Source organism: Danio rerio, chromosome 9 (assembly GCF_052040795.2).
Source record: "Danio rerio strain M-AB ecotype USA chromosome 9, GRCz13ab, whole genome shotgun sequence".
Taxonomy (NCBI): Eukaryota; Metazoa; Chordata; class Actinopteri; order Cypriniformes; family Danionidae; genus Danio; species Danio rerio.
This window is the reverse complement of record NC_141029.1, coordinates 30972043-30987229: the sequence shown is the minus strand read 5'-3', so window position 1 is coordinate 30987229 and position 15187 is coordinate 30972043. Positions and strand designations below refer to the sequence as shown.

Here is a 15187-nt window from a genome sequence, read left to right as displayed (position 1 = left end):
GCTGGTTAGGATTTCCAATATATTTTAAATAATTAATTGATTTATTTAAATATTGACATTGATTGATTGATTGATTGATTGATTGATTGATTGATTGATTGATTGATTGATTGATTGATTGATTGATTGATTGATTGATTGATTGATTGATTGATTGATTGATTGATTGATTGATTGGTCGATCGATCGATCGATCGGTCGGTCGGTTATTTGTTTGATTGATTGATTGACTGTTTTGCTTCTCTTAGTTGTTGTTGAATCCTAAATAATTTTAATCCATACATCTATATATTCATTCACCCATACATTATTTATCCATTAGGAATGCATCGATTAACGTATATCACTATTAACCGTGCTTTATTTCGTCATTGTTAATTAATCGTAAAGGCTTCTCAACACTGTTTTTTGGCATAGACCAAAACTGTTGCAACTTATCAAAATTATGCCAACCGTGGACTAGGCATGGGCTGGTATAAGATTCTGACGGTATGATAACCTTGGATAAAAGTATCATGGTTTCACGGTATCATGGTATTGTGGTTACTGCACTAATACATATTATTTTTAAATGTCGGGGTAAAAAACAACAACTTTTTCCCTTGTTTACACAATATATTTTATTTTTTGAAAGATTTATAATGTTTTGGAGCAGTAAACATGTCGGGCTAAATAATTTAAATGAGTCATTGACTTCTGTTGTCTTCATTAGTTTTAAAAACACAAATTTCTTTACAATTTAAAACACCATCTTTTGTCCTAAAAATATGTAAATAAAAACCTTACACATACCTTGGGAACGGTATTACAGAAAATTTTGTAAGTTTTAAAACCTTGACTTTTCCAAACTGCGGTGTACCTTGAAAACTTCAGGCATGCATTGCTACCAATCTAAACTGAAAGCATCTGCTTTGCTCTGTCCATCATCAGTCACGGCAGCACAGTAGGAGTTCACAGCTGCTTTCAATGATTATGTAAAGGAACGATGCCTGACAAGACCATGATAAAGTGTGCATCAGACCCAATTTTCAAACAGTCAAGAACAAAAGTAAAGAAGGAGCATGCATTTACATTACATTAGCTTACATCATGACAGTGGCTCCTCAATGGATACATTATACACAATAGCAGTATGTCGAAAATTATTATACTAATATTACTTCAGGTTAAACAGGAATGAGGCATTGTCAAAACTTCTGTTTAATTTATTTTATCATTACAACTTGCTCTCTGTTATTGCAACTACTGCATACAGCGAGGTCATTCATCTCAAAATGTACCACGATTCAGTGTAACAATGAAACACCTACACCTTGGGAAATTTGCTTTCTTAGTTGGGGACAGTGGAGCTGAACTTCAGTGGATTGTCCTTCAACAGTAAGATTTGTGTCAAACTAAATTGAAAGGATTTCTGCTTAGAATTCAACAACAAATGTGACTTTTTACCATTTTCCTGTTTCATCTTTCTACAGCGGGTTTATAACAAGCTAAACTGTATAAAGTGCTACAAAAATAAATAAAGGTGGCTTGACTGTTATAACACACACTCAGAGCCAGCTGAAAATTAATGAAAATGCATTGTTACATCCACATAAAGCAGTGATACAAACTAACAACCCATGGCCTCAATATTTATGGCTCTTTTTCAAGGCATGATATGACTCAGCTTGCACAACTTGGTATGGTTCAGTGTCCCACAGCTCATCCTGGCTTTGTTTGCTTTTCCACTGCAGTTTAGTACTGCATCAGAGTGGGTGGGATTATAGATACACTATATAGTTATAGTAGCATCAGATCTACTGCCATGACATTCTGGGTCACCTCATCCAGTAGATCTGCTCAGCCATCCGTATCTGAAATTAATTATTATGTTGTATCATCTCACAGCAAGAAGGTCGCTGGTTCGAGCCTCGGCTGAGTCAGTTGGCATTTCTGTGTGGAGGGTTCTCCTTGTGTTCGCATAGGTTTCCTCCGGGTGCTCCGGAGTGGGAGAGAAGAGCGGTTGCAGCCTGTTTTGCAGCCACTGTTTAATAAAGTGTGCATGAGCTCAAAGTGTACAATATTTATTTTGCTGGCACAATTTGTTAGTCTTAAGGTGAAAAATTAATCCATGCAAGTTAATCTGCTGAAAAAAAGTTTAATGTGGGGATGTATAATCAAATTCAAGATGTTTGCTTCCACTCTGAAACAACCGTCCTTCTCTGTTTGATGGTGTGGGTGAAATGCTTAGCCAATGCTGTGGGAATAAGATTACAATCGGGGCTCATAAATAAAACCCTGCCTCTTCTCAATATTCTGTTTTGTTCTGAAATTGATTTGGTTTTTAACATCTATGAGTGTTTATTTGATTTTATACCCCACTACATGTATTTATTTTTGTTAAGTACCTCAAGTCTTTCCTTCTCTCCTTTAACACTTCACCTGAGCAGATTATAGACACAGCATAGATGAAGATGTATCACAACAAGAGGAACATCTGCACCTCTTCTACTGATTACTATGCAGCCATGGTAATTTGTGTAGAGCTGCTGTTGCTGACTTATGATTTAAAACTATCAGGGTTTAAATCTACATGAGTCTCAAGTAGCAGATCCAGTTGCTTGTATAGTGACAATTCTCATGATAGGCTTACTGCCTAAATCAGATTTTTTATTTTTCTCTGATATTTTTTTGCATAGCTGTTCACATTGTTGTTATTAATGTGGCCAATGTCAGATTTCCAGTGTGAACAGATCATGGTCCCAAACTGAACCGCATGTTCAAAAGTAGGGCTAGACACAAGCGTAAAATGTCTGATTATGTTTAATATGATTGTTATTACCATTTTTTTAAGACAGCCATGGTGCAGCTGTAAACAGTTGCTTTGCTAGTAGGCTTACATGTGTGTATTTTTCAGTGTGTGAATCCTAAAATAAGTGTTTTTCATTTAAACACTGATAATTTGTCGTATGACAAGTGTGGTGTGCGTCTCTATGACCAATGAACTGAATTTATTATGGGTTAAATGAGAAGCCACAGTGGACACAAGTGTTACTGTGAAGGCTGGCCCATGCAAAGTTAATTAATCCTCATAATGATATTGTATGTAGAATCTAATTTATTTATTAGATTTATTTTATCAAGGCAAAGGCAGGTATTTGAGTAATCAGCTTGACTGTATTTGACATTGAACTATTGTTTGGATTCTTACAAAAAAAAATGGTTTTATTGTACTAAGTTTGTTAAAATAATATACATTTTCAAAACATTTGAATGCGTTAGTAAAGACAAAAAAGTACATAATTTTTTCTATTTATTTATAAATATTTTGAAATAAATTAGGAAATTACCCATGTAATAAAGTTAGCTATATTTACTTTCTGCCCACAGCTCTCAATCAAGCTTGGATTTTGGCCCTTCAAAAGAAAAAGTTTGGGCACCCCTGCTTTAAATACTTCCAAACAGTTTGCTGCATGTCTTGAGGTAGTTCAGTATGGTACAATTGTTTTGACAGGAATCACAGGACTGATTTTTCTAATCCCCATAGGCAGGAAATAATAAAATAGTGACTGGAGGCTAAAGGAAAGTAGTGGAGAAAAAGTACTGATCAGCACTAACAATATACTCAAGGGAAAGTAAAAGTACACATTTTCAAAACTACTTAGCAAATTACAATTCCTGAGAAAAACTACTCAATTACTACAGTAACTGAGTGTTTGTAATTAGTTACTTTACACCACTGGTCACATGTGGGCAAAAAAAAATCTGATTTGGGCCACATTTGCCTGCAGTGTGAACATAGCCCTAGTGACTTACAGTTTTAACACATCACATTTTGCTAACGGAATTGTTTACTTGGAACCTCAACCAACCTCAATCCACTTCTATTTATCCACTTTTATTTTATAGATTACTGAGTGTGTCTATTTATCTTTGTTTGTGCAGCACTTTGGGCAACCCTGGTTCTATGAGTGTGCTTTAAACTCAAACTCTACTAAAAAGAATACCAACTACTGTTGATAATGCTGAAAAACACCAAAGGGAGCTGAGATGCAGTGGAAAAGCACCATTAGAGTCACTGTGCATTTCAGCAAATCCCGTTTCTTTTTTAGCATTTATCTCTGATCTTCAGGTCCAGACTGAGATCAAGAAGACGTGGACGAGATGGAACCTAGCGTTCGATTGGAAGGGCCCTGTGGTGTGCGGGAGCTACCGCTATGGCTCAGTGTTGACCGGCCTCAACAACAGCACCAGCAGTCAGTCCCAGCTGGCAGCTGGAGGCCCTGGCACCCGCTCTACCACACTCTTCTCAAGCCGAGTGTATCGCAGCAGCGGCGGCCCCACTGTCAGCACTCATGCCACTCTGCCAGGCTACGTGCTCAATTCAGATGCAGACAGCCTGCCACCTTCCATACCCGAGGAGCCAGAGGACAGTGCAAAGCAGGTGGATGACATCCTGTTGAAGGAATCACTGCCCACCAGACCCAGTAGCGGTCTGGAGGACGATGAGGAAACTCTGTAGATAACGATGTGGTGATCAGTCAGATAAATTGAGTGTAATTGCATTTTTAAAGTGCAAAAGTGACAGTACATTACCTGCAGTTCAGGGAAGGCAATGGCGCACCGACAACAGACACTTCCTGCTCAAGCTGTGACACACAGTTTTGTTTCTGACACAACGCCACATGCTGACAGATTGATGTGTTCATGGCAAGATGTCAATCCATCATAGTGCTGGAAATGTTGAAGATGGATGAAATCCTGTCACTTTCTTTAGTTCTGACACTACTGATTGGACAATGTGAATGCTGAGGGTCTTTTAGCTTTCAAGTGCAATGGCAACTATTTATTTTTAAATACAGGTTTCATTTGTTAAGAACCAATGTCATCAGGAGAGTGTAATAAACTTTATTTATTTATTTTTTTGTAAAAGCATGACATTTACACATGTATGCTGTGGAGGCAATGATCAGGATCATTGGTTTTATTGAATGTTTGGGGGGATAATACATTTACTGAAGTTTCCGCTGTGATTTCTGTAGTATTCCATTCCAGAGGATACATTTAAAAAAATAAAAATAAATAAAAAAAATTTAAATGCAAAAAATCTGACTATGTTGGTTTGGTTCTTTAATCCTAGAATGTGGCCTATGGTTCATTCTAAGCCCTGGTCAGATCACACAATTTTTATTGTCTGTTGCAACTGTCACTATGTCAGATTATGCAACTTCAACTTGTGTCTTGATAAAATCTTGACTTGTCAAAGGTAACAAATGTGGCAGACTACACATTACTTCACGATTAGTCATCGGACATTTCCCAAAGAAGTCACAAGTGTTATAACAATATTTCTTATCTCAATTAAAAAATGTTAAATCTTATTTTAATCTCAATAAACACTGCTAATTGCTGACAACTAATAACTATATTATTTAAGGGCATTCATTATGACAATGATAGCATCAAACTTGCGAGTCCTTTTTAATATTAAGACATTTTCTTTGAAATCTAAGTGTATATTTTCCTGCCATGGGTTGTTTATTAATCAGTCCCTCGCCTGAACTTGTTGCGAGTGAGAAGGAGAAAAATGAAAGCACATCAGCAGCAAGGAAAAATCAGATGTTCAAAACATAATCTTTAAATTAATTACATATTAAAAGATTAGCAAATATATGACAGAGGTTTGTGATACAGAAATTACAGCGGAGCGTTAATTAAATCTTCTTTTTTCACAGAGCGAAACAAATCATCCACCTGCATAATTGAGTGGAGGAGCACAAACAATCCAATAATTTGTATATTATTCTTGGAAAAAATATCTTTTGAAAAAAAAAATGGTTTTAAACACATATTGCTGTGAGATTGTGTTGATTTGTTAAATAAAATAATAAATAAATAGTCTAGCCTAAATAAAATTAAAGTGAAATATTTAATTACAGCGAAACCTATGTTAAACTGTTTAATGACAAATTTGATTTAGCAGGAAATACTTTCACAATGTATTTGCAGCCCTGAACATGTTTCCTGATTACCTTGAAAGAACGGCTGAGAGAACTGAGAAACTTGTGATTTTAGGTTCACTAGCAACGGACCAATCAGCTTTTGATTCAAAACAATGCTGGACATTTATTAAGGTAAGTTATAGTATAACTTTATGTTCTTCTGTATTTTAATGGGATTTGCATTAGATGTTTTTGAAAGGATTATATAGTGATTTGATTATCATCAACAATTTGTGTGGCATACCAATGTCCTAGGAAATAGGCTACAGACAGACAGACAGACAGACAGACAGACAGACAGACAGACAGACAGATAGACAGATAGACAGATAGACAGATAGATAGATAGATAGATAGATAGATAGATAGATAGATAGATAGATAGATAGATAGATAGATGCATTATAAAGCAAAGTTGTTCGACAGTGGATTAACTAACAGTGCAACACTATACTCATCTCACAGATGTACAATGTGTATTATTTAATTTTTTAAATGTCATGCTTTTTGTAATATAGCAAACATCACTTGTTGAAGATACTGTGGGTAATTCATCTTTAACCTGTAATATTGGTGATGTAGTCTGTTTCTGAGGCAGCGGGAATACAATTATAATAGTTATGTAAGCCAAATATTTATAACTAAAATCGATATGTTGAAGAGTGATAGAGATTGCAGCCTACAACAGTTCTATTATATGACACACTAGAAAAAGCGTACAGTAATTGCCTTGTCACCTCAAACATGTTCTTATAGTCAAAGGAATCGCCATGCTACTACTGGATAATATTAAAAACAACCAATGAAGTGATGACAGAACAATTATGGAGACCATGTCAGATAGAGTGAGATTCTGTTTTGAAATATCCACCCTGCAAAAAAAAAAAAAAAAAACAGTTTCCTATTTAGATTATTTCTCTTGATTTATGTTCAAATATGTAGAAATTCTAAAATCAAGCATTTTCTAGAAAAGCAAATCATATTGTCTTGTTTTGAGAAATAATATGCCAAAATTAAGCGAGTTTTTCCTTTTGGCTCAAGATTAATTGCTTACTCGACTGGCAGATTGTTTTGCTTGTTTTAAGAAAAGATTTAATTTTGACATTGTATTTCTTTAAACGCCACAATGTGTTTTGCTTGTCTATAAAATGATTAGATATTTGGACTAGAAACAAAGTAAGAAAAGCATTTTTGTAGTGCAATCTTACAAGTTTCTACTCATTGAGAGCTTACGAAAACTTATTATTATTTATTCTGTGTATACAAATGTGCTCCTGATTTCATCCACTTGCACAATTGGGAACATTTTATTAACAAACATCTGCCAGGCCTAAACTTTACCTCCAGACAAATACGACAGCCTATCAAATAAGGCATGTTTATGTGGCATCGCTGTCAGTGGACTGATGCTATGATTTAACAAGCCCTCTGGAGCCTAGTTGTTGGTAATGTCATTTTTAATTGGCCCTGTCCGTATTGGTCCTCTATGTACATTGTAATATGAAGTATGCCCTGGGTTGTTTTTTGTTTTTGCAAATGCAAATTGAAGAAACAATATGTTGCCATAGACACTATAGAAACGTAAACTCTTGCCCACAGTTGTTTTTTTAACAAAGTACTATTATGAGATAAGCATAAGTGGCCATGCAAGATTATTAATCTGAGTGGAAATATGAAGTAACAGCAGTGAATTTTAATAAGCTGTCTTCAGAAATACTTTATCTATATATCCGTTGGCCATTTTTTATATTTTAACTTGATTTATTGTTTTGCATTAATATCAAATACCTTTTTTTAAAATGGCTTATATCTTATTCTTATGTTACTTGCCAGTAAAACATTTGCAAAATCCTGTCAGCACATCATTTAATTCACAATATGAAACATCAATAGCTCTTGATTATTTATTATTGTTACTTGTTAAAGACACCATGTGGTGTTTTCACATTATTAACATCTCTTTTGGTGTTTTTGATAGACAAACCTTGTTCAAATTTGTTCATTTAACATGATTACTGAGAAATATATCCTAACTATTGCAGTCTTAACAGAGATGGTCTCATTAATGGGTTTTGAAAATGGTTTCCCACCATCGGAAGCATGCTGCCAATCAAGCTAACTTGAGCTCTGGTTTTCTTATTATTATTTTCTTGACTTTCTGTTATGTTCAGGGGGTTTCCACTAGAGTAATTTAATTTTGAGAAGACAGCTAAGAAGATGGCCTGTGTAACATTAACATTGCAGTAAATTATTAGCTGTTTGATGACACAGTCAAGCCAAAGGCTAAGAGTAGTAATTATCATTACATGTCTGTAGAGAATGATACATAAAACACATTACCATACATCCACTTGAAGATGACACTGTATAATTCACTTCTCTTTCTTTTGTTGGTACTATTTTCTCCTTCAAGTGTACATTTACTGGCCACTTAATATCACATTGGACATTCTTTTACTATTAAAACTGCCTTATAGATGCCTTAGAACGAAAATATGTATATACCTAGGCATAGCCAAATAATGAGAATAATAACAATACAAGTTAATTACGGTGATTCCTATACATCATTGTTTACTATAGTTCTAAATAGTAAATTGTGTGAGTGTAAAATTGTAGTGAAAAACAGGCCAATCGGAATAAAACACAGAGTTCTGTGAAATTCCAAACAAGATTGGCCACAATGTTTCCAAGTAAGATTATACTGTTATTTTCTAAATAGCTATATCACAACTTATTATGTGTATGTGGGACTCTAATTTTGAAAATTGGGAAGGCTTTATGAAACAGGAAGCAGGCAGCAATGCATGGCCACAGACAAGATTATCTCATCTCTTCACTGTCATGAGTTAGGTTTGATCAGATTTTTAGCTGTTCCCTCCTACAATTAGCGCTGGTGACTTGGGTCAAGTCAACTTTTGTACACATCAGCTGCACTGACCTAAAATTATTTGTCAGTAATGCAAAAAAACATTTTGTTGTGTTAACATAAGTTTATTCGTTTTCTGGAGAGGTAAATAACTCTGTAACAAAACTTTTTAGGTTGTGCCAACTGAATTTTTTTTGTCTAAAGAATTGAAATACCTGAAGTTGAGTGAACAAAAAAAAATTCCTTTAGTTTTTTCTTTACTCAGTTTTTAAAAACAGTTGCACTGACCTAAAATGTCTGAAGTTGAGTAAATAAAACACTTTTGTAAATTGGTACTAAGAAAAAAGACATTATCAAACCAAAAAACAGTTCAATGGAAAAAAACTAACTAAAACTGAGACAAATGTTAACAAAACATTTATTGGACACAGAATTAGAAACAGGACAGGAGGCAAAACAACAATAAGGGTAAACAAGATAAAGAACAAAATATGGCAGGACAAACAGAGAAAACCACTTTGTAATGCATCACAGGGAAAAACAAGACTCAGCAAAGGGTCTGTGTGAATGAGGTGTTTTTATCATCCTAGTAATCAGTCCATCATGGGCTTCCAACTGTGTGTGTGTAATCAGGATGAACCAGAAACTGGTGTGTGTTTGTGAGGTGCATGATGAGAGTTGTAGTTCATTAAAGTGTCCTGTGTTTGTAGTTCACGATCACCAGCAATGTAGCCTGTGCTGGTGATCAGTTGTATCTAAAAATAGTCTATAACATTTGTTTTGTGTTCTCAAACAATTAAAAAGTTGAAAGTTCATAAGGCTTGGAGAAAGAACAGAGTGTACAATATCCCTTTAGTTATTTTTTTACAGGAAACCCCCAAAAACCTTTGAATTATTGTATGAAATTTTGATTTGTCAGTTCATTATTACAGGGTTTTACTGAGTTCTAACGACATTAATATTATTATTGGTGCTACTGTTAATTTTGTCGTTGTAGTTAGGGTTAGAAATACTGCAACCTTTATTTTTTAAGTAAGAAGGTCTGAGATTAACGTAAAGTATCAAGTTGGCAGAAGCTTTTTTGTTTCAACTTGCAAAGTTTTGCTCTCAAAACTAATCATTTAAACTAATTGAAGAAATTTGATTAAGGTGAAGTAAATATGTTTAATGTAGTTGTAAAACCTTTTAACAGATTTTTGCCAAACCAACAAAAACAACAAAACAAGTAATTTCACCTTGTTTCCAAGTTGGATTTTTTTAGTGTTTATGGCACAGATGCTTAAACATCTCTCAAAGACTTTTTTTCATACTGACATGAAAGCTTTACTTGGTTGCTGGAGATTCTTCAGCTGCACAAGCATGATGTGCACAACCCTGCTCCAGCACTGTACTCTGTTGGATTGAGGTCTGGTAATTGTGGAGGTCATTTGCATTTAGTGAACTCAGTGTCGTGTTGCAGAAAACAGCTTGAGATGATTTGAGCTCTGTGACATGGTTGTGTTTTTTCTGCTTCTAACAGCCGTCACAGTGCGGGTTCAGTGCGGTCATACGGGAATGAACATGATCAGCAGTACTCAGACAGGCTGTGCTGTTGAAATGATGCTCAATTGCTACTAAGGGGCTCAGAATGTGTCAAAAAGTACATCCTCACACCATTACACCACCATCAGCGGTTTGGAATCAGATCCATGCTTTTATGTTGTTAACACCCAGTCCCGACCATCTGAATGTAGCTGCAGAAATCAACACTCGTCAGACAAGTCACTTTTTAATTCTGATGGCTCTGTATGAACTTTAGCCTCTGATTTTTGTTTTAGCTGATCTGATATGGTCTTCTGAGGCTGAAGCTCACCTGCTTTAAAGTTCAATGAGTTCAGAGATGCTCTTGTCCAGATTTGAGCTGTAATGAGGGGTTTGTGGGGTTTCTTTTGTCTTTCTATCGGATCAACCAGTCTGGCCATTTTTTCTTTGAGTCATTCTCAATAAGCCCTTAAGATAATTGTGCAACATTCAGTCTCTTATACCGCCTTTTATCAATATTCAGATGCTTGGTTTGGAACTTCAGCTGATCTTCTTGACCATGTTGGATGCTGTAATGCACTATGGTCAACTGATTTAGATATTCGAATTAGCAAACAGCTGAAAAGGTTTACTTAAAGTGGCCATTGAGTGTATATGACATGAATTAGTCCTGTATTGCCACTCACCATTGTGTAGTGTTTACCACTTCAGTTGAGTGAGTGAAGTGGAAGAGGAGTATGTAGTGTGAGGGGGTGTGATTGAATGGAGGAGAATCATTTGCATGTTAAATTTTCTGCCAAGTTTTTTTTTTTTTTTTTACATTGAATAAGTTAGAAATGAAAAAGTGAGTTCTATGCTGGTACTGACTTGAAGCTTGTATAGACATCTTGAACTTTTGAGTATATCTTCTTTGGAATTGTTTGTGTACATCATACTTTGCGGACATTTTTTAAACTGAGTAAAACATTCTGAGGTCTCGTTTACACTAATACTTTTCAGTTTTAAAATTTATAAGTTTTGCTAAGGTTATGCCTTGTCTACACTACCCAGGAGTTTTCAAGCCCTGAAAATGGAAGTGGCTGTTTTCGTTTTAAATGCTGCTGGTCCGTGGTGCTCTGTCCATGTCAGATTGGATGGGGGAAAACGGAGACATCTGAAGACTGAAGCATGGCTGCAAACATTCGCCTATCTAAGCGAATGATTTTCTCAATATAAAGTGCACAAAGTTCAGACTGGCATCTTTTCCTTGTAAGTTCAGACTTCATAAAGAACTCCTGAGGTAAATCTTTAAATGTAACAGCAGTGTATTTTTAAAACGTTGTTCTTAACAGCAAAATGAAAGCATGAAATAAAATCTCTTAATTTTTATATTAACATCTAAAACATAACAAGTGAAGTTTTTAAACTAATTTCGAGAGGAGCACGTGATATAATTGACAGCAGCTGGCCACCTATCTACACTCATTAGTTAGCCAATCAGATCTATCCTAACCCACTATAAGTAGCCTAGCTAGACATTACTCCCTTATCTTCGTTTTCCGAAGAAACAAACGACAGGTCCGCTCTAGCTCCTCCAAAAGTTACTCACGGACAAAACGGATCCTCCACATCTCCTACTATTCTTCAACTACAATACCACACCACCTTTAATACCATCGTCAGCAACTACAAAAAATGACAAAAACAACAACAACAGCGACGGCGGCTGAGATCACAACAGCATCAGCGCAGCTACATACAAGAAAGAAAGCTCCGGGCTCCCTGAAACACCAGCCCCGTCTTAACAACAACCAGCCCAGCATGAAAGTCAGCTCGAGACCGAGGCTCCAACGAGAGGCCGTAGGCCTATCCACTCCAGCCAGATCACAATGCAATCCCCAGCTCCGCTACGTACCTTCTCCAGCATCATCATGTGTCACTCATATCCAACAACGACTGTCACTGAACTCCTCCAAACTCCTAGACGCCGGGACCATAATTCAAAGCCGCTGCATTAAACCCAAAACACTTGCGAATCCACGTCTTCACCGCCACCCCCAGGACATAACACGCTCCTGCCACACCCCCTATCCTAAACCGACATTAAACCCGCAATCTCTCCGCCTCCCCGGAGAATCAAGGAAAGGATTAAAAAGCAATATTGGATTTGGACATATTGCAGCAATCATAATTCTAAACACGGATAAAACCTATCTCCCGGACAATAAAGCAACTCTTGGGAATCCCACCTCACCTCTTCCATCCTGCAGCTCCCGATTCCAGTGCACACTCCAGTCCTCCTCTTTCAGCGATCCTTACCACCTACGCACCCCGCCCCTCTACCTTGCGTATCATTGCTTTTTCCCCCTCTCATTTTTACAAGCTCGCAGCTACTGCTGATTATTTTCTATTATAAAATAGAAATTACTTGTCGACTTTTGTCAATATGTTTATGCTTTTACTGAATTACGTTTGTAACTGACCTAATTTTCTGAATTTCTCATTCCAGGTTTCGTCTACTGAAGCACAGCCGATCTCGGCGCTCCCTTCCCACAACCTCACTAGCCGTCCACCAACACTACACCAGAAATCACAGAGCAATTCCCTGTTAAGCACATCCATACCAGCCCTACTGAAATGGACATTAGAACGTTTCTAAAAACGTCTAATAACGGCTCTTTCATCTCCTCATAATTCTGCCTTTTTCAGCTTTAACAGCATGATTCTGCCAGATGAATATGCTTAAATTATCACGTTATAAATCAAGCAATCTCTCTAATCTAGACGGCTGCAGCGCTCGGTTGCAATCAACATTACACCCGCCACCCGATTTCTGGCAATCGGAGGTCACAATTACATTTCGTAGTCCGTTTAACATTCGGATGCAAAAGTAGCCCACACATTTATGCTTAAAAACGATCCGCTGGATTTCGCCAATAACTACGGTGTTTGCACGTAATTCACCTACAAGTTCCCGTTTCTCTCTCCCTAATATCCCCCAGCTAAACTAGTGACCGGTTTTCTAATATTTGCATTCTCATTGCGGAAGAACCTCCGGCTTAAGCACTTCTATAGAATTCTTAAGCATCAATTTGGAGTGATAGAATTTCAAGCATTAATAAGCTACTTGAATAAATCGACAATCAGTCCCCTTTTATATTCTGGAAGAAAAATATCACGCTAAGCATAAACTGCTCTCCATCTAGAACATCAAACACACATGCGCATTATCCCGCAGGGATGCCTTTTCGTCACTCACCTATTTCATCTCACAGCAGCAATCTCCGGAATAGAAGATAAATGATCTAAATCCGATCTTGGCCGTAACAAACTCTGCCTGAAGGGCGTCGCGCACCAGAGGCGCCGACGGCGCGGTGACGCGACGCACTTACGACAGAGAATAGTAGATTAATGCGCACCAGACTCAAGCATTCATACTTTATCAAATAAACTAATCAATTATACAAATAGCGCTCCGCGGCGCGGCAGAATACGAAGTGTCCTGAATTGTGGCTGGGCACTACGGACAGCCGCATTGACTTCCTTATTATTTATTCCTTCCTGTGAAAGTCAATGGTTACAGGTTTTCAGCTTTCTTCAAAATGTTGTCTTTAGCGTTTAACACGGGAGTCACTAACCTCTGAAACTATAAGAGCTACTTTCGGGCACCGATTAACGTGGAGGGCTACCAGTTGGATAAACACTTCTCAAATAACAAATTGCTCAAATTACTTATAATTATAATTTAAGTTTTTGGTTATTTTTTAATAATGAATAATATTCATCCAGGTGTAGTCACTGATCATGTTATGATTCTCTCAAAGTTACCAACAATGATTTAACAGGGTAGGAAATACCCCGTAATTAATATATCAACGTGCAACACTATTTTATTTATCTTTGCAAATATTTACATTTTTAAATGATTACTTCCATATTAGAGAAAGCTTACTTGTAAGTGGTGTTATGGTGAGCTATTTTAGAACAGGCCTGTGAGCAACACACGAGAGCCTCGTGAGCTATCTGGTGCCCATCGGTACCATATTTGGTGACTCCTGGTTTAACAGAAATGAAATTCATAAAGGTTCGTAACCATCAGGTAGCGCTTAAAGCATGCGACCTGCTTATGCTTCCTTCCTTAAGCGCTGGAATAGAAGCCATTCATTTATTAGCTATCCAATTTCATCCTCAGTATATCCTTTTTACACAGATGCTGCCCCCTTCGTGGGGTATATTATCGGGGCCGCCAATGCGCTTCTAACTGGCAATAAAGTCAATACATTCTGAAAAAAAAAAAAAATTAAATAAAATAAAATAAAATAAAAAAAAATAAAAAAAAATAAATAAAATAAAAAAAAATAAATAAATAAAAAAAATAATAATAAAATAAAATAAATAAAATAAATAAAATAAAAAAAAATAAAAAAAAAAAACTTCTGTACATGTTCCTAGTTGCATAGGAAATCGCTGACTCTCTTTTGCTTTATTTTCAGAAACTGGTATCAGAAGCAGAGCCGCAGCTGACTCCATCTCTCCTTTTAAGATGATAATCCCATAACCACAGCATACACAATTTGCGTCAGCATTCATTTATACATTTTAAGTTACCCCAGAACACCTCATCAGTTTCTCACTGCTCAACACATCCACACATTCCGTTCAATAACATTTTTGGTTTCATAACACCTTAAAGTCATAGGACCATTCAGGCTTCCCACCAGATTCATAATCCAGTCACTCATTCAGAATTGGAGCCACCACCACAGCAGCACACAAGGGCTATCGTAACAACACATACAAACACTAGGAAAGTAGTCTCCCGACGCCTTCAAATCTT

The 15187-nt window shown here is 36.5% G+C and overlaps 2 protein-coding genes across 4 annotated transcripts in view; one reads left to right on the top strand and one right to left on the bottom strand.

Annotated features, from left to right (window-relative positions):
• The window catches only part of pth2ra (parathyroid hormone 2 receptor a), a 199880-nt gene extending 194794 nt beyond the window's left edge, over window positions 1-5086 (top strand). For all 3 annotated transcript variants that reach the window (XM_087265949.1, NM_131377.1, XM_087265950.1), the window contains 1 exon segment: window positions 4112-5086. In XM_087265949.1, coding sequence (XP_087122075.1) covers window positions 4112-4501 — 390 coding nt within the window. In that variant the 3' untranslated portion in view covers window positions 4502-5086.
• LOC148679658 (uncharacterized) overlaps window positions 1-15187 on the bottom strand; it is a 178641-nt gene that overhangs the window by 132746 nt on the left and 30708 nt on the right. The window lies entirely within an intron of this gene.